General features: G+C 46.3%; 1 protein-coding gene across 2 annotated transcripts in view; it reads right to left on the reverse strand.

Moving 5' to 3' along the window:
* Nucleotides 1-18712, reverse strand: part of LOC135200254 (ras-related protein Rab-4B-like) — an 80066-nt gene extending 61354 nt beyond the window's left edge. For both annotated transcript variants that reach the window (XM_064228725.1, XM_064228726.1), the window contains exons 1-3: nt 18474-18712; nt 16893-16973; nt 6865-6979 (exon numbers count right to left, since the gene is read on the reverse strand). In XM_064228725.1, coding sequence (XP_064084795.1) covers nt 6865-6979; nt 16893-16973; nt 18474-18489 — 212 coding nt within the window. In that variant the 5' untranslated portion in view covers nt 18490-18712. The remainder of the gene's footprint in view (nt 1-6864; nt 6980-16892; nt 16974-18473) is intronic.
* Nucleotides 18713-19523: the final 811 nt, after the last annotated feature.

Raw genomic sequence — 19523 nt, forward strand, 5'->3', positions numbered from 1 at the left:
CCTGTCTCCGAGGAGTCGGAGAACAACACTAGGTGCGGGCTCCGAATTGAAAGGGACAATCCTTCGTTCCTCTTGAGAGGAGCTAACCACCAAGTCAAGTGGGTCTTGATCTCTGGGAGAATTGCAAAGGAGTCCGACAGTTTTCCTGTCTTCCGATCCCACATCCTCTGCAGGTAGAACTGCAGGGGTCTGAGGTTGAGCCTCCCCAGGGAAAAGAAACTGCTCCAGCGAGGAAAGGGTACCCAGAAGGCTGAGCCATTCCCTCGCTGAGCTCCGTTCTTTCCCTAAGAAGGCTGAGACTTTTTTCAAGCCTCGAACAATTCTTTCTTGCGACGGAAAAACTCGAAAACCCCGAGAATCCATCTGAATCCCCAGATAGACAAGGTTCTGGCTGGGGATCATCTGTGAATTCTCGAGGTTCACAAGAAGTCCGAGCGACCGTATCAGGCCTAAGGTCGTTGTCAGTTCCTCCAAACACTGATGTTCCGATTTGGCTCTGATGAGCCAGTCGTCCAAGTAAAGTGATATGCTCACCCACTTCAGATGTAGCCAAAGTGCTACATTCCTCATAAGGCCCGTGAAAACTTGAGGGGCCGTAGACAGGCCGAAGCACAAAGCCCTGAACTGAAAGATCCTGCCCTGGATCATGAACCGAAGATATTTCCTTGATGCAGGATGCAGGGGGACGTGAAAATACGCATCTTGCAGGTCCAGGGAGACCATCCAATCTCCAGGACGCAGAGCCGCAAGAACCGAGGCGGTTGTTTCCATAGAGAATTTTTCTTCTCTACGATACGGTTCAGTGCGCTCACGTCTAGTACAGGTCTCCACCCCCCCAGGGCTTTCGGGATGAGAAACAGGCGATTGTAGAAGCCTTGGGAGTGGGGATCCTGTACTAATTCGATGGCCTCCTTTTCCAACATCTGGTCTACAAGATGCAGGAGAGTTCTTCTCAGGGCAGGGTCTTTGTACTTCGCAGACAGTTCCCTTGGGGTAGAAGTCAAGGGAGGTCTGTCTCTGAAGGGGATGAGATATCCCTTCCTTAAGATAGAGAGGGACTAGGAGTCTGCCTCTCTCACAGCCCATGCTTCTGCAAACTTCCGAAGCCTGGCACCTACTGGTGTTTGCAGGACTGACGTGTCACTTAGTCTTCTTAATCGGTCTGAAGGATGACCTTCCTCTCTTCTCAGGTCCTTTCCTTCTAGAGGAGGATCGAGAAGAGGAACCTCCTCGAAAGGGCGGCTGTGGATTACGGGACTCCTTCTTCACTACAGGAAAAGCCGGTTTCGTCTTCTTCGCGGATTGAACCAGAATATCCTGAGTCGCCTTCTCAGTGAGTGAGTGAGAAATGTCTCTCACTAACTGAAAAGGGAAAAGCTGGTTCGACAGAGGGGCGTAAAGCAGGGACGACCTCTGAACCAGAGAGACAGCTTTTGTAAGAAAAGAGCTGAAAACAGCCCTCTTCTTGAGGATCCATGCTCCAAAAAGTGAGGCCACTTCACCAGATCCGTCTTGGACAGCCTTGTCCATGCATGCTAAAATGCTATGCAGGACTTCGGGGCTCAGGAAGTCTGGGTCTTGAGTCTTCTTGGCCAACGCCCCAAGGGACCAGTCCAGAAAGTTAAAAACTTCCAGCACATGGAATAATCCCTTGAGGAGATGGTCCATCTCCGATATTCCCCATGTGGTTCTGGCTGTAGACAGGGCGTGTCTCCTCGCAGAGTCCACAAGCGTGGAGAAATCTGCCTCCGCCGACACAGGGAGAGCCAGTCCAATGGCTCTCCCTGTCTCATACCAAATGCCTCTCCTCCCAGAAAGCCTGGAGGGGGGGGAAGGCAAAGACAGTCTTTCCAGCTTCCTCCTTGGAAGCCAAGATCCAACAGTCTGTAGAGCTTTCTTAATGGAAATGGCAGGGCGCATCTTCAGGAAGGAGGGGGACTTAGAGGTCTTCGTACTCGAAAACAAAGAACGAGGAGACGGAGGGGCGGCAGGACTGAGGGAGTCTCCAAACTCTTGCAGCAACAGAGCCGCTAAGGTTTTGTAGTCAGAGAGACCCGCCCCCCCCAGTGATTCTTCGTCCGAAATCTCCTCAAGCTCCTGTCTCGTTCTGATGGAAGAAGAGCGATCAACCGAAGGAGAGCGCCTACATTGAGAGGAGCTGCCTGTTACAGCAGTCCTCTGTCCAATTGGAGAAGGGCTTCTCGCAGTATCAGAACCATCCTGACAAAGGCGATGGCCACCTGTGCGACATCTTGCGCCTTTGCCAGGAGAAGGCTGACCCTGCGAAAAGCTAATAAGAGGAGCCTCGCGGTTGACCTTTTTCTTGTAAGGCGATGCGGGAGATCCTGGTGCCTCGCGCCTGGCTGGCGCCACGCGCTTAGATGCACGCTCGCGTCTGTCAGGAGACTCGCACCTGCTCGGAGATTCGCGCCTGGCTGGCGTTTCGCTCTTTGAAGAAGGCGTCTCACGCCTGGAGCGCGGCTGGCGCCTGTCCGAGGATCCCGAATTCACTGACAGCAGCCTGACAGGAGACCGGAGAATGCCCAAAGATTCTCTTGTAGCTGGCGCCTCACGCCTCGGACGAGGAGTAGAGGAGAGGCGCTTGTAGCACGGAACGTCCAGGGGACGAGATGATCTTTTAACAGGAAGAAAAGAGTCCTCCATCCAAGGAGGGTCCTTCGTGAGTACTCCCACCAAGGACGAGATTTGCTCCTGCATATTTAGGAGAATTCTAGTAGTCGAATCTTCCTTCTCCTTGTCAGAAGGAGGGGAAGGAGGTCTGGAGGACGAAGGAGACTCAGAGCCGAAAGTAGGCGAAACCAGGGCTCTCTTAGCTCTCTTCCTATCCTTAGGTGAATCTTCTGGAAATGTGGGAGCTTTCCAACTCCTTTTCAGAGGACGCGATAGATCGTCCAAACTCCACCCTCGTCTGTGAGATGAAGAATCGGACGAGGAGAAGCACTCTTTGAGGATGCCTTTGCAATGGCGATCCTTGGCAGTCTGGGACGCCACAGATCCTGCCGAAGGGACGACTGATCGGTGGGGATTCTCCATAACCTCCGTAAGGCTTTCGACATTCCTTCTCCTCTGGGCCTGGGAGCTTGGAAGAGGTCTAGGCCTGGGAATGTTGCAGAGCCGATCAGACGCCCCCTCCACTGCACTGGGAACACTAAAATCACTTTCCACTGCACTTTGCTTACCTTCGAGAGCTAGCATTTTAAGCTCCATCCTTTTGAGGGCAGCCTTCAAATCTGCAATTTCCATGGATGAATTTGCAGTTTCTGTGAAGGGAGAAGGTGCTGAGACTGTATGGGAGGAAGCAACAACTATTTGAGGATTAGGTGCTACTACATTAACTGGCTCGTTAGAGCGAGACCTACTCAAGCTTCTGGAGGAAGCTTTTCTAGCCCTATCCTTTTCTAACTTCCTTAAGTAGGAAGTTAGAGGCTTCCATTCCTCCTCACTCATGTTCACACATTCATTGCACGTATTAGATACAGAACATTCATTCCCCCTACACTGCTTGCATACAGTGTGAGGATCTACCGAAGCCTTCGGTAGTCTCACGCTACAACCCTAATTCACACATACTCTAATTGCATAGTTAGAGTCAGACATCCTGAGAAAAATCTGTAAGCAAAATCCAAAAAACAGTCCACAAACGCGTATGCCAAACCAAAGATCCAATACGTCACCAAATAAGACAGTCCAGAAGATCAATGGCGATGAAAAACGAAAGTCAAGTCAGGAGGAACCAACAACGATGTTGCCGGAACCGGCGACAGAGAAAATCTGATTAGAAAACGGGAATGGTTCCTATTCCTGCCACCCAGCGGCAGGGCGGTAGATCACCTGACCTACCTGTAGCGTGTGCCGCGAAATTCGAATTTCTGTCGGGGACGACGGAGTCTATAGCTAAGTATATATCTGACAGGGAAGTTGAATGTACAAAAACTGGTAAGCAAACTGAAAAAAGAACAAGCAAATACAGAAATTTTGTTAGCACAGCTAAGCAATGGGAGAGGAATTGGAAGGCAGAATCTAAAATAAGTTAGAATCAACGAAAGATTGAACAACCTGGTCAAACTTTCATCCAGATCAAAGGTTACAGTTTTTAAGAGCAGTAGCTCATAATTTTCAACACCTTAGAATTATGTTGTTTTTAATAGATAAATTTAGTATTTATTATGTCTTTTGTAACACTTTAATTGATTATATTGCTTTTAATAAATTTGTAGCTCTACAATTGAGCCATCTTGTGATTCATTAAAATGCTATTGACTGTCAAGTTTGTTTATTTTGGAAGTATCATTTTAACCTGTATTATTATGAAGGAATGAATTAGTAAGAAGAATAAATAACTAAATCAAAGTTGTCGTCGACATTTTGTCGAGGTTTGCTCAAAACCTTCGAAATCTGGGACAATGAAGGCAAAATATATACATATTCCCTTCCGTATGTTCCAGTCTTGTAGAAGGCCTCTCTTGCTGTTGCTTGACTGTCCAAGTTCAGAGACACATATAGTACTGGGAGTTTGTGATTCTCCAATGTAGCAAACAGGTCCACATCCAGTTGTGGAAGCAAGTTGGCTATTGTTTGAAAAGAATGGTTGTAAAGCAACCACTCTGTTGAGTCTGTCGTTTTCCTTGCTAGAGAGTCTGCTATTACGTGGAGAGACCTTGTGAGGTGAACTGCAGACAGGTGGCACTTCCTAAGAAACCGACAAGGGACAGGCACAGCACCAGTCTCAGACCCAGACTTCTAAAATTGGGACCGAGTGCAGCCTGAAGCAGTCACCCTCATGAAACACAAGACTCCAGAGGAGGATGTGAATAGCCTCCCACCCTATGAGCAGGAAGTCAATGAGAGAATCCTGCCTCTCAGAAGATAAGCAGTCCCATCCCTTAGGAGTCCAGTAGGACTTCTTATGGAAATCTGCTCACTACTTCTCCACGTGCTCGGTTGAGACCAAGACACCACCAGGTGTTCAGTCAGAGACTGAGCGCGCCCTCCAGACTCTCGAAACACGAGACTCCAGAGGAGAATGTCAATTGGCTCCCACCCTACGACTGGGAAGAGCCAACGAGAGAATCCTACCTACCTGAGGAGAGGCAGTCCCTTACAAATCCTGTAGGACTTCTTAAGGAAATCTCCTCATTGTTTCTCCATGTGCTTAGCCGAGACCACAGCAGCAAGTACTCGGTCAGAGACTGAGGCATCAGACAGGGCCCTGACACAGTATTGGTGTAGTACCGGCAAAAAGAGCTGGGACACTAGCATGTCCTAACCCTTTCTCTTGCCCTGTGCCTGAACCAGGAGGGTGAGGTGTCTCTCTAACATTACTTCAGGATGCTCGAGACTTCATAGAAAATCGAGCACTCAGAGGCCTCAGCTAGGATGAGACCCCGACACAGCACCGGTCTTAGAAGCGGACTTCAAAGAACTAGCTGCGGGAACACAAATCAAAGTCTGCATGCCTGATGGCTCCCAAAAACTCAAGATCCTATGAAGTATGCAATTCAGTACCCTAACCGAAAGGCCGGGAAGAGCTGACAAGAGCCTACTGCCTCCCTGAAAGGAGGCAGCTCCTGAGAAGCCCTTTGAAGGAGATTCTTGTGGGGGTGGGGTGGGGGGGGAGCAGCTTTGTTCTTCCTCAATCAATGAGCTTTGGAAGAAGAAGGGGAGAAGGCAGCAGAAGATGAAGGCGAGGATAATTTTGAAAAAAGTACTCATCTTACAGGATTTCTTCTTTGAACTCCTCTCCAACATTTTCTACAGGAGTAGCAACAGCAGTGACCACAGCAGCTGAGGCAAGAGAACATATAGGAGCAGCCGGCTGACAATAACTACAGGAACTTCAGTAACAGCAACAGGAGCAATCAGGGCAGCTGGGGCAGGAGGCACACCAGGAGCTGCCCCGTGAGTGGTCGCAAAGGAAACAAGAGCAATGAGGACAGGAGGTAAAGAAGGAGTAGATCGTCTACAGGTACACCCACTCCTCACCTGATAAGCGAGCGTAGAGGGCGAAGGAGAGATAATTTCCAAAGGAGAGAATGCCATAAGGAAAGATTACCGGGAGAGAGAAACGAGAATGAAGGGGCGGCTACCGAAGGCGCCATTGGAAGCAAAAAAAAAAACTTCAGACCACACACAGCAACCCTTTTTCAAAGTTTCCTCCCAGGAAACTCTCCAACAACACATGCCGCAAGAACAACACCCAAAAATAATCATAAAAGATATACTGACGTGCCATTACAAGTGGAGAGTGTGAGGATGTAATAGGGGATGAATGTTACAGCCTTGACTGCTGGGATAAGCCAGTTTAATGACAAGTCAGGTATGAGCTAACAAAAGCACATCTGCATCACATCATGGCCACAAGCAAACTGGAATGCTACTTACTTCCGGGCAGGCAGGTATTCCAACCTACCAGACAGTAGTTACTACCTAAACACCTTGTTCAAAAGTTTAGCAGCCATTTTCCAGCTTCACTGAAAGTAATTCTTAATGTAAAGGACTGAGGGTTTGCATATTGTGTAAAAACAACAAAGGTTTATATTTATGTGAGAACAGATTAAACTTTGTACATACCTCCACCTAATATTAATCACTCATGGTCATAAAATCCAGCAGCACAAACTTACACTCTATACTACATAATCAAGACAAAAATAAAACAGCACAAGCATCACAAATGACTGAGAGCAGTGAACAATTTTTGGGAAATCTTTTTGCAACAACAGAAATTGAAGGAAGCAGAATCATTCTTATATTTTCAATGCACTTCAAAAATGACAAAGCAGTTCAATACACACATAAAACTGATATTTACAAGTGAACTGAGTATAATTAGAGAAAACTAACCTGAACCTTTCTTGTCCAGCTGTGTCCCAAATCTGTAGCTTGACCGACTTTCCTCCCACATTCACAATTTTTGATCCAAATTCTACGCCTATAGTGTGGTTACTCTCTGCTTTGACTATAAAAGAAAACATACTAAATCAATAAATGTAATTTGCAATTTTAAAGTACATGTATATGAAGATTTCAAACACTGCAAATTTTCATAGTCATTTGTACTTTTTCTAACATACAAACCTGAAGTGCTTTACAAAAGGGGATTCAGCTTGTGAATGAAACAGCTGTTTAACTTTCAGACAAGGATGCACTGGAATGCATAAATATGCATCCCTCATGTCTATGGAGACCATCTAATCTCCCTGGCACATCGCAGACAAAATGGAACAATTTGTTTCCAAGCAAAATCAGGGCACTCCCATCTAATACAGGTCTCCAACCTCCTGTCGACTTCAGCATCACAAACAGATGATTGTAAAACCCCTCTGAGTTCTTGTCTGTGACTAATTCTATGGCCCTCTTTGAGTCTACTGAGTAGGCAGTCAAGACAATAGGCTTCTTGACCAAGGAGGGGTTTGTCCAGAAATGGGATTGAATACCCGAATCTTAATACTTCCATTACCCATGGTTCTGCACCTTTTCTGCTCCATATTTTCCAAAACTGTTGGAGTCTTGCTCCTACTGGTGCATGGAGGAGAATGCTTTCACTTTCTTGGGGAAGTTCTCACTGATGCTTTCTTAATGGCTCGAGAGCCAAAATGGACGTTGATTCTTGTTCTGGAGTTCGATCTCTGTCCACTGCCATGAAAGGGAACGGGCTGCAAAAGAGACAAAACTACTTTGACGCTCGCAGGAGTAGTTTCTTTCGGGTGTCTCGTGGACTGGGCCAGCAAGTCTTGTGTGGACTTTTTCTCAACCCCAGATGCTATGCCATTATTCAATGTTGGAGAAAAAAGGGAATATTTCACTAAAGGAGAATGAAGGAGAGCGGACTTCTGAAATGTGGTGACTCCCATAGTGGTGAAGGAACACCAAAGCTCCCTCTTTTTCAAGACCCCATCGCATACAAGACTATTTCTTCTTTACCAGGGCTCCTACCAACCAATCCAAAAAACTTATTACCTAAAAAATCTTGAAGGTACTTTTTAAAAAATGATCTAGTTCTGCTGAGAACATTATCTTGGCAGGGGAAAATGCAGACCTTCGGGCCAAATCTATGAGACTAGAAACGTCCCATTGAGAGAAGGCAGAAACTCCCAAGGAAGGAGCTTCTCCAGTCACGTAGTACGTATACCTTCTAGTTAGAAGGTGAGAAGGCAGATAGCTAAAACAAGTCTTCCCTTTGTCCCTCCTGCCTGCTAGCCAGAAATCAACTTCTTCAAGAGCTTTCTTCACAGAAGTTGACAAAACCATCTTAAGCAGCTTTGGTGAGTCAGGTACCATGCTTAACTGAAGCATTGTAGTAGGAGAAGCAGGAGCTACTGGGGGTGAAAATGTAGGATATGTTTGCGTCAAAAACTTCAGTAATGCTGCATAAGCTGAAGATGAAGAAATTACTTCCTCTTCTGCTGACGATACCGGAGAAAGGAGAGGCTCCCTAGACGGTTTCGGCTTACGTATTAGGTTTCTCTAAGTAATCTAAAATATTGTCCAACTTCTGGTGGACAGGATCACAAGACTGAGCTGTCACAGGCTCTCACTGAGGTGCCAAAATTGCTATAGTATTTCCCTCTTCTAGCACTGAACTCACTGAAGCAGCAAAAAAGTGGCCAAGATCTTTTCTCTACTTGTTGCTTGGGAACTGACTGTTCCACTAGTACTGAACTACCAACATTCACTGGCTGTTCCAATGCAAACTCAACTACTTCTCGTTGCTTGGAAGAAGCTGGGCGCTTTGGCACCCACCGGCTCCCCTGAGCCGCTGGGCACTCAGGTGCTAACTTCCGTGCGGGAGCCGACTGGCACTTTTGAGATACCTGCCTCTGACACTCGCTTATGACTCTGAACTGTAGGAGAGCTCTCAGGAGAAAACCTCTCAGGGCTTTCCCAAAAGCTACACAAAGGAATAGCTTCTCTAGACTTTTTACATGGAATTACTGGCACTACAAAAGCGTCAGCTACGGACCTTTTCAATGGTCTGGAAGAAACACTCTACAGTGGTCCCCCCCCCATATTCCGGGGATGCATACCAGTCTCCCCCGCGAATAGTAAAGACAGTGCACTTTCACAAAGATGCCTTTCCCGTGCCTGTCCGCTGTCTTCACCAGGGATTTAACAACAGGTGAGACTGAGGGGCCGACTGTCTGTGGGCAAATCCCACTGACCTCCCTTGGGCTTCTGGTATGGCTTCTCCCTGATGCGGGGGAGTATGCCAGGGACTTTGCCTAGGAAAATCAGCAGGATGGACAGCCAGCTCCTCCACTTGCACTTCACTCACAACACTTTGGCTCTCCAAGAGTGCTCTCACTGACTGACCTAATTGCATCACTGTATTGAATAATAAATCGAAATTACTTTAAAATTTACTTTATAAAGCGGCAATGGTGTTGGGGTTAAGAACCTGGGAGTTGGAATCAGGATTATGTGGAATAGTAGAAGGGCTGGGAATGAGAGAACAAGAGGGGACAAATACAATCAGAACATCACTAAACCTATCTGCTTCCTGACTAGCAGTCAATCTGTCTTGTCTATTACTAGCCTTTTTTTGTCTATTCCTAGCTAGTTTAGCAAGATAAGAAGCTTAAGTCTTCCACTGTTTTAAATTCCATCCCTTATTTTCCAAGCATGTATTATCCGGTGAGCAATTTTGCCCTCTACAAATAACACAAATTGTGATTATCATATCTAGCAGAAGTTAATCTAGTTCTGCAGCCCTTACTGCAATAACAAGTGCTAGATATACTAGTGCCTGACATCATTGGTCACAAGTAAAGTAAAAATCAGTAGTACTAAGTTAATTAACTAAATTAACTGGGTCAACATCTAAGAAATTCAAAGTTCCTCTCTTAATATATGCTGAATGGCTACCAAACAAGAGTGCACTTCATTGATTTCCAGGAAAAACAGCAAACCCAAAATTCACAAATCAGCTGCTGACTCAGCCTCTGTCAAAAGCCAGCAGAAACAAATTGAAGCACTTGGCTCAGTTGTTCCTCTTCTTCCCAAAAGTGGGCGGGACTAGTTAAAAAAAGAATCGCTACCGCGAATTCCAAATTTTAGCTGGTGCCAGTAACTGTTAGCTATGTAATTACTTAGTAAGTTACTTATGTAAAAATGATATTGTTATGATACAATAAAGTTAGTTCATACTTACCTGGCAGATATATATATAGCTGTATTCTCCGAAGTCCGACAGAATTTCAAAACTCCCGGCACACGTAGTGGTCGGCCAGGTGGTTAGTACCCATTCCCGCCGCTGGGAGGCGGGAGTCAGGAACCATTCCCATTTTCTATTCAGATTTTCTAGTGCCACTGTCCCCTGAGGGGAGGTGAGTGGGTACTTGATTATATATATCTGCCAGGTAAGTATGAACAAACTTTATTGTATCATAACAATATCATTTTGTTCATGAAACTTACCTGTCAGATATATATATAGCTGAATCCCACCATTGGGGTGGGAAAGGGCAGAATAGAAGGATTTAGGAAACAAATTGCATGCAGATGATTGACATCTTGGTTCCTTACCTGTTAGCATAGCTAACTTCGTGATTACTGTCACCCAAGTCTGCTTTTGCTTTACTAGAGTCTGTATAGCTGGTGAGTTCTAGATGATCTGTCAACGGGGGCGTGACCACTATGTGACTAGACCATATTGACCATACTCTGAGGGCAACGAAGCAAAAAACCACCACCTGACCTAGCCTATCAAAAGTCACCCCTTATAACTTCTAGGCTAAAGAAAGGGAAGTCCGCCTCAAGCAGCCGACTACAACCATATTAGAAGCAAACGTAACCATTTTCTATAGGATAGGATGCATGCTGCTTCCTGCCCCCAAGGTTGTATCTGCGGAAATGTATGGCCCTAGCGAGTAGCAGTTCTCATATGCCGTCTTCACATCCCGCAGGTAGTGTGAAGCGAACACAGAGTTGCTTCGCCAAAATGTGGCATTCAGGATATCGCTGAGTGCCATGTTCTTTTGAAATGCCACCGAGGTCGCGACAGCTCTTACCTCGTGAGCATTAACTTTCAAATGTTTAAGATCACCATCTGGACAGGACGAATGAGCCTCCTTGATGGTGCTTCTCAAAAAGAACGCCAGAGCGTTCTTTGACATTGGTAAGTCTGGTCTCTTGACGGAACACCACAGATTGTCCGAAGGACCGCGACACTGTTTAGTCCTTTCTATATAAAACTTGAGAGCCCTGACAGGGCACTGGACTCTCTGGTTCTCGTCCAATGATTTCTGCTAACCCCATTGATGTCAAAGCTCTTGGGCCAGGGGTTGGACGGATTTTCATTCTTCGCTAAGAAGGAAGGGCTCAAGGAACATACTGCATTATGTCCTCTAAAGCCCACATGCTTACTGATGGCTTGAATCTCACTAACCCTCTTTGCTGTAGCCAGAGCAGTTAGGAAAATAGCCTTCCTTGTTACGTCCTTTAAGGAAGCAGCATGTAAAGGTTCGTAAGGACTTGCCATCAGGAACCTTAGAACTATGTCTAGGTTCCATGACGGAATCTTAGGTTGCAGCACTTTTGAGGTTTCAAAGGACCTTAAAAGATCGTGGAGGTCTTTGTTGTTAGCCAGATCTAAACCTCTGTGTCGAAAGACCGTCGACAACATGCTCTTTTAACCTCTAATCGTGGGAACTGCGAGCCTGTCGACATTCCTCAGATGGAGAAGGAATTCAGCAATCTGATTCACAGAGGTCGTGGAGGAGGAAACACCTTTCCTCCTGCACCATCTCCTGAAGACAGCCCACTTTGATTGGTAAACTGCCCGAGAGGAAGCTCTTCTTGCGTTGGCAATTGCTCTTGCCACAGGTCTTGAAAACCCTCTCGCTCTGACCAACTTTTCGATAGTCTGAACACAGTCAGACTCAGAGCGGAGAGGTTTCTGTGGTACCTCTCGAAGTGGGGCTGTCTGAGTAGATCGACTCTTTCTGGCAGAGTCCTTGGGAAGTCCACTAGGAAGGACATGACCTCTGTGAACCAGTCGCTTGAAGGCCAAAACGGGGCGATTAGCGTCATTCTTGCTCCCTCTGATGCCGCAAACTTTCTGATCACTTCTCCCAGGAGTTTGAACGGGGGAAAGGCGTAGACGTCCATCCCCGTCCAATCCCATAGGATGGCGTCTACTGCTACTGCTCCCGGGTCGAGAACAGGGGAGCAGTAAAGAGGAAGTCTCTTCGTTTTCGATGTAGCGAAGAGATCTACCAATGGGCGTCCCCATAGTCTCCACAGCTCTTGGCAGACTTCTAGATGAAGAGTCCATTCGGTCGTAAGCAGTTGCTGTCGACGGCTGAGAAGATCCGCACGGACGTTTTGGACACCTGAAACGAACCTCGTCAGGATCGTTACATTCCATGCTTTTGCCCAAAGCAGGATCTCTCTCGCTATCTCAAACAGGGACCGAGAGTGTGTTCCCCCCTGCTTCTTGATGTATGCAAGAGCCGTGGGGTTGTCCAAGATGATCTGGACAACTCGGCCAACAACCCGTCCTTCGAAGAACTGGAGAGCCAACCGAATTGTCTCCAATTCTTTGAGGTTTATGTGCCAGGACGTCTGTTCCCCTCTCCAGATGCCTGACACTTCCTCCTTTTCCAGTGTTGCTCCCCAGCCCGCCATGGACGCGTCTGAGAACAGCACTAGGTCGGGGCTCAGAAGGTTTTGAGACAACCCTTCTGAAAGCTTGACAGGATCGAGCCACCACTTCAGGTGATCCTTGATCGACTGAGAGATTGTCAAAGTCGCATCTAGATCTTTCTTGTCTTTCCAGTTCTCCGCTAGGAAAGACTGGAGCGGCCTGAGGTGTAGCCTCCCCAGGGAAACAAACTTCTCCAGCGAGGAAATGGTCCCCAGCAGACTCATCCATTCCTTCGCCGAGCATGTTTCCTTCCCTAAGAAGACTGACACTTTTTCTAAGCAGTTCTGCTGACGTTCCAGGGATGGAAAAGCTCGAAAAGCCGCTGAATCCATCTGAATCCCCAGATACACGATGGACTGCGTAGGGGTCAGACGGGACTTGTCGAAGTTGACTAGTAGGCCCAGGAACTTCGTCAGCTGCAACGTCGTATGAAGGTCCTCCAGACACTTCGCCTCCGACGACGACCGGATGAGCCAATCTTCTAGGTAAAGCGAGACTCTTATCTTTGAGAGGTGAAGCCATTTCGCCACATTTTGCATGAGAAGCGTGAAGACTATAGAGCTGTACTTATCCCGATGCAGAGCGCTCTGAATTGGAAAACCTGTCCCTTTAAGACGAACCTCAGGAACTTCCTTGACAGAGGATGGATTGGGACGTGGAAGTAGGCGTCTTGGAGGTCCAAGGACAACATCCAGTCCCCTGGTCTTAAAGCTCCTAGAACAGACTGTGTTGTTTCTATCTTGAATTTTTCCTTTCTTATAAAAAGGTTCAGTCTGCTGATGTCCAGGACAGGTCTCCATCCCCCAGACTGCTTCGGAACCAGGAACAACCTGTTGTAGAAGCCTGGGGAATCTAGCGTTAGAACCTGTTCTACGGCTCTCTTCTCTATCATTTGCTCGAGGAGATCGAGCAAGATCTGTTGCTTCGGCGGCTGGTATGAGGGCGACAGATCTATGGGCTTTGTGCTCAGCGGTGGTGTGGAGAGGAAAGGGATCTTGTATCCTCTCTCGATTATCTCGAGGGACCAGGTATCCGTCCCTCTTGTTCTCCATGCCTCTGCAAAGTATAAGAGTCTTGCTCTGACCGGTGTCTGAAGGCCCGCGACGTCACTTTTTCCCCTTGGGTTTAGAGGGGGTCCTGCCTCTAGCAAAGCCTCCTCGAGGAGACGCTCTCGAGGAAGCCCCGCCACGAAAGGGCTTAAACTTCTTGGGAGCCTGCGTGACTCTGGTAGAAGATTGGGCCGCAGGACGTCTAGAAGACTGGGTCAAGAGGTCCTGCGTCGCCTTTTCTCGAAGGTTAACCGACAGATCCTTCACCATCTTCATCATTGACTTCGGGAAGAGATGGGAAGAAAAAGGTGCGAACAACAACTCTGCTCTCTCTGCAGGAGACACTGACTTTGAAGTAAAGCTACAGTATAGCGCACGTTTCTTCAGGAGGCCCGTAGCAAAGTGGGATATCAGCTCATCAGAACCATCCCTGACTGCCTTATTCATGCATGCTAATACACTGGATAACTCCTCGAGAGAAATCGAGTCAGGGCTCCGAGACTGCAGATCCAGGGCCCCCAAGCACCAATCCAGGAAGTTAAAAACTTCCAACGTTCTGAATAACCCTTTGAGGTGGTGATCCATCTTCGACAGCATCCAGGAAACTTTAGCTGAGGGAAGGAAAGATCTCCTCGGAGAATCTACCAAGCTGGCAAAATCACCTTGGGAAGAGGAAGGAATGCTCAATCCCGCTTCTTCTCCCGTCTCATACCAAATTCCAGCTCTCCCGCTTAGCCTCGCTGGAGGTAGGGCAAAGGAAGTCTTGCCTTTCGCCTTCCTGGAGTCCATCCAGTCATGGATCCTCTTAAATACTTTCTTCGTAGAGAGCGAAGTTGCCATCTTCACGAAACAAGGCGCCTTCCTCTCTTTCGCCGAGGCCAACTGTGAAGGGGGAGAGTGAGGAACCAGGGGCTGAAACTTATCAGCAAACAAGTCTTTCAGGAGGCGGGTCAATGTCTTATAATCCGAAGAAGAAGACGCAGCAGGTTCTTCTTCATCCGCAAGATGCGAGTCACCCGAGGACTCTCCTTCCTCCACGGGAACAGCAGAAGGGTCCTTAACAGACCGCGAAGTAATTAAACCCCGAGGCCCTGCTCATAAAAGGGGGCCTCTATCTAAAGGAGGGTTCAAAGAAGAAGGTCGGGTATGTGTCAAAGCCAACCCCGAAGCTTTACTCAGTTCTTGTAAAGGAGCATCCCCGGGGCGTCCTGACGAGCGTCTTGATGTGCAAAGCGTCGAGCGTCTTGAAAGGCGTCCTCGTAAGCGTCCTGCCGAGGACGTGCAGTGCGTCGAATGCCAGCGTCCTGAAGAGCGTCCTGGTGTGCATCTCGACGAGCGTCCTGACGGGACACAGCAGCCACAGAGGCGTCCGAGCGAGCAGCATGAGAAGCGTCCTGATGAGTAGCTCGCCAACCGTCACGAAGAATAGGGCGCAATGCGTCATTGCAAGGCAGTCGATAGTTGCCACTACAATCATCACGGCTCATCGAGCGTCCCGCATGACGTTCATCTACACTTCTAGATACTCCGCACTCCTTATAAGGAGGTAGACGAAGCCACAGGGGGCGACGAATGAGGAGAGGGAGAGGGAGACTGCCTGGTTCTCTTGACAGGCAGCCTCGAATCCTTCCTACGGCGACGGGGTTCTGCCTCTCTCTTGGAGAAATAAGATGCCAACTGTTGCTGCATTGCTATGAGAATCTCCCTAGATGGAGAGGATTCATGATCAGGAGAAGGGCTGATCCTGTGAGAAGATGATGGGCGAGGGGACGCCCTCTTCCTTCTCTCAGGAACAATTTTAGAGCGACTGGGGCGCTCAATTGCGTCCTCTTCCGATGACGTCCTGGTCCTCTTCTGCGGAGGAACGTCCTCGAAGCATTCGGGAGACGAGTGGAACACAGGTCGAGAAGGAGGACGTGAAGCGTCCTCCTCTCTAAGACTTCTCTTGAGAGGGCGACAAGGACGACGGCCGCCTGTGCGACATCTTGCGTCCTTGCCACTCTCATCGAGAGAGTCCCTCCGAGAGCTCCAACCCCTCCGCGGGGAGGACGAGAAACACTCTTTAAGGATTCGCGCCCGTGCACGATCCTTGGCAGCCTGGGAAGCGTCCACAGGTTCTGCCAAAGGGATGCCAGACCGGTGGATAGTTCCCGTAACCCTCCTTCGGCTGTCGACTTGCCCACTCCCTGAGTCCTGGGAGTCCGACAGAGGTCTAGACCTAGAGGCGTTATGGGACCGATCTGATGCCCCCTCCACAACACTAGGGGCACAAACACCATCACTACACTTCACCACATTGGATTGGAGCGAGAGCACTTTCGATTCCAGGGCACGTATAGACTCCATAATCACTGAAAGGGCATTTCCTTCTGTAGACACCACCTCACTGCCCGAAGGCAATACTACAGGATTAGGTGCAACATAGTCTACAGGGGGGTTAGCAGGAGACAAATTACTACCCTGACTTCTGTTAATTGAAGCACTCCTGGAGGAAGACCTCCTGATTCTATCACGCTCTAGCTTGCGTATATAAGAATCATATGTCTTCCACTCAAGATCAGTCAAACTCTCACACTCCTTACATCTATCATTCAACAAACAAACATGCCCCCTACACCTCGTGCATACCGAATGAGGGTCTACCGAAGCTTTCGGTAGCCTCACCTTACACTCTTGCACACAACACACCCTGAAACTAGTAGAACTAGATCCAGACATCTTATTCCAAGAACAGTCAAAAGCCAAAATCAAAATCAAACCACGATAGCGTATGCCTAGCCACAAATCCAAGTCAATAAACCAAAAGACAATCAGGATACTCAAGCGGCAATGAAGATTCAAAATCCTAACCAAAGGTACTGAAAACAGGTGTTTACAGTACCGGCGACAGAGAAAATCTGAATAGAAAATGGGAATGGTTCCTGATACCCGCCTCCCAGCGGCGGGAATGGGTACTAACCACCTGGCCGACCACTGCGTGTGCCGGGAGTTTTGAAATTCTGTCGGACTTTGGAGAATACAGCTATATATATATCTGACAGGTAAGTTTCATGAACAAAATATAAAGTATAGGGAACCTCTGAGATACCGTCTCATGAATTATAAAAAATTTCATGCTATTATTTCTGAATATGACAAATGTAACAAAATGTAGAATATGAAAGTAATTTACTCACATTTCCCTTCAATAAACTGATGCAACAGACATGACTTGCCAGTGCCAGCACTTCCAATAACCAGGAACTTGAATAAAAAATCTGAAAGGTAAAACTGACAGTCAAAAAGTTTGTCATGACAAAATTTTAAGAAAATAAACTTTTAATTAAATACAAAAAATTATTATAGACATCTTTTATTAGGCTATTCTTACTTCAATTGATTTCACTGTTGACTGTGGATATATGCATGAACTAGGCTATGTATTTTCTAAGCTGATTAGCCTATGTTGTGACTGATCTACTATTTCCTACTTTTCTAAATGGAGCTGCACTGCATTAGGATTTTCAGCCACCCAAACACCAACAACAAGAAATAAAATTGCGACCACAGCCTGATTCCTGCCGCTCATCAACCAAGAAATTTACTGTCTGTCGTCCATGTTTATGGTTTTAGTTTACAATATTAACTGTCCTTAGTTTGTGTTTTTTATATGGTTTTCGTTTAGGATAGCCTGTTACCTGCCATTAGTTTGTATTTATTTACATTTATCACCAAGAGGCTGAATCTAAACAGAGAACCATGGTATGAGTCTGAAATTTTACTGCACAAGGAAACCAATAAGCTAATACTAGGTATATGATTCATGTATTTGCTGAGAGTGAGTTATCAAACTAGGATGGATCCAGCCTAGGTTAGCTAACACCAGATACCCTTCACCCATTAACAGCATTGCATAAACTGCATCAGTTAATGCACACTGACGATCTGCCTAAAAAACAATGGAAATGAATGGACAGCCTTAGCCTACACAGCTACTATAGTAGGGGAAAAACCCAATTGACTAGATGATCCAGTCTTGCCAGATTGTTGATCCACCCTCCGAAAAAGTACTTTAACACGTCCTGCCACTGGAGATGTTTTGTTTGTTTGTATGGGTTTTTACGTTGCATGGAACCAGTGGTTGTTCAGCAACGGGACCAATGGCTTTACGTGACTTCCGAACCACGTCGAGAGTGAACTTCTATCACTAGAAATTCACATCTCTCACTCCTCAATGGAATGGCCGAGAATCGAACCCGCGACCACCGAGGTGAGAAGCAAACACCAAACCAACCATGCCACTGAGGCGCTCCACTGGAGATGGGCACCAGTCATGAGTCATCAGTGGTGGGAGCAACACCTCGAGACCTCTACTCTCCTTTCGAAGTAAGCAAAAGTACCTAGGTACTTTTTCAGAGGGTGGATCAACAAGCGGGCAAGACTAGATCAGCTAGTCCACTGAGTTGTTTCCCCTATAGGTAGTATGACCATACCCAGGCCAGTTAGTAGGTAGTAGGTATGGCTAGTAGGTAGTAGGTATGGCTAGTAGGTAGTACTAGGTATGGCTAGGTAGCTAGTACCTACTACTATACCTAAGGCAAGGACAACTGGCAATGTAACGCAAGCATTACTCCGAACGAAGTAGGCTACATTGCTACACACAAACACACATGTCAGTATAAATAAGTTATCAACTAACACTCTGGCGAAATAATTCAACAACAAAATGGGTATAGGGTACGAGGTTAGTCAAGTTAAAGGTAGGCTAGGTAACTCACCATAAGACTCAGACATTGTGAATGGAGAGTAGGTAATGAAAGGTTTCTCAATTCTTATTACGTTAGTCTTCTACAAAATATATATATGTATATTGGTCTCCTGCGTATTAATCACACATATGATACAACATCGAAATATTTCACATTCACAACATTTTTTGTTATCTGTCACGACAGCGACGTACACGGAGCAGAATTTGTTCTTCGCCACTTCGTGAAATAGCAGACCAAGAACTGTCAAATTTTATGCAGGTCTAATTAATTCCGTATTAAATAAACTTACATGTCAAAATTTAAGGCAAATTCCATAAAAACGGGAATTATTATATTTATAACTATAATGATATATTATAAATATGCATATGTATCGAATATTTTACATTTAAGGTAAAGAATTATAAGTTAGTTACCTCTCTTAATCAGAATCATAACCCGGATATACCATCTTGGTAATCCTTCCTTAGCCTACTTGTTACAACATTGCCTAAGTGTTCTGTCATTGTTGCTTTTCCTAGAGTCATACATTATACGTAGTGCATTGAGACGGGTTCTTTACTTACACGATTATTATCTATTTGATTACACGTGATTTTCCATCATGTAAAACAGAACAGAATAGATTAGTTGTGGAGTGGAAATTAGTCACCTATCATAAATAAGAAATGAAAAATTTGGATATAATCACATAGGCGCCTCATGAAAACAAACAATAAAAGGAAGTAAAAGTGATACTATGTATTGGCCACCCTGATCCACCCATCACAAAATGAGGTAGCATTCATTAACGAAGAATATTAACTAAACATTCCGATGATGAAAAAGTAGGTTAATTAGTGTATGAGGAGGCTTTTACTTGTGGATTATGATACTAAAGGCAGAAGAATCAAAACAATGTTGTCATGTGAAATTTTCATCTTGGTGCAATTTGTCCCTATATGGATAGTGAAAAATCCCCACGTATTTAATGGTTTGCACCAAAAAAGTCCTTACGTTTTCCTTAAACGACATACACGCACAAAAAAGAAAAAAGTTTTTATTTGGGTTTCAGAT

This window comes from Macrobrachium nipponense, chromosome 26 (genome assembly GCF_015104395.2).
Source record: "Macrobrachium nipponense isolate FS-2020 chromosome 26, ASM1510439v2, whole genome shotgun sequence".
Taxonomy (NCBI): domain Eukaryota; kingdom Metazoa; phylum Arthropoda; class Malacostraca; order Decapoda; family Palaemonidae; genus Macrobrachium; species Macrobrachium nipponense.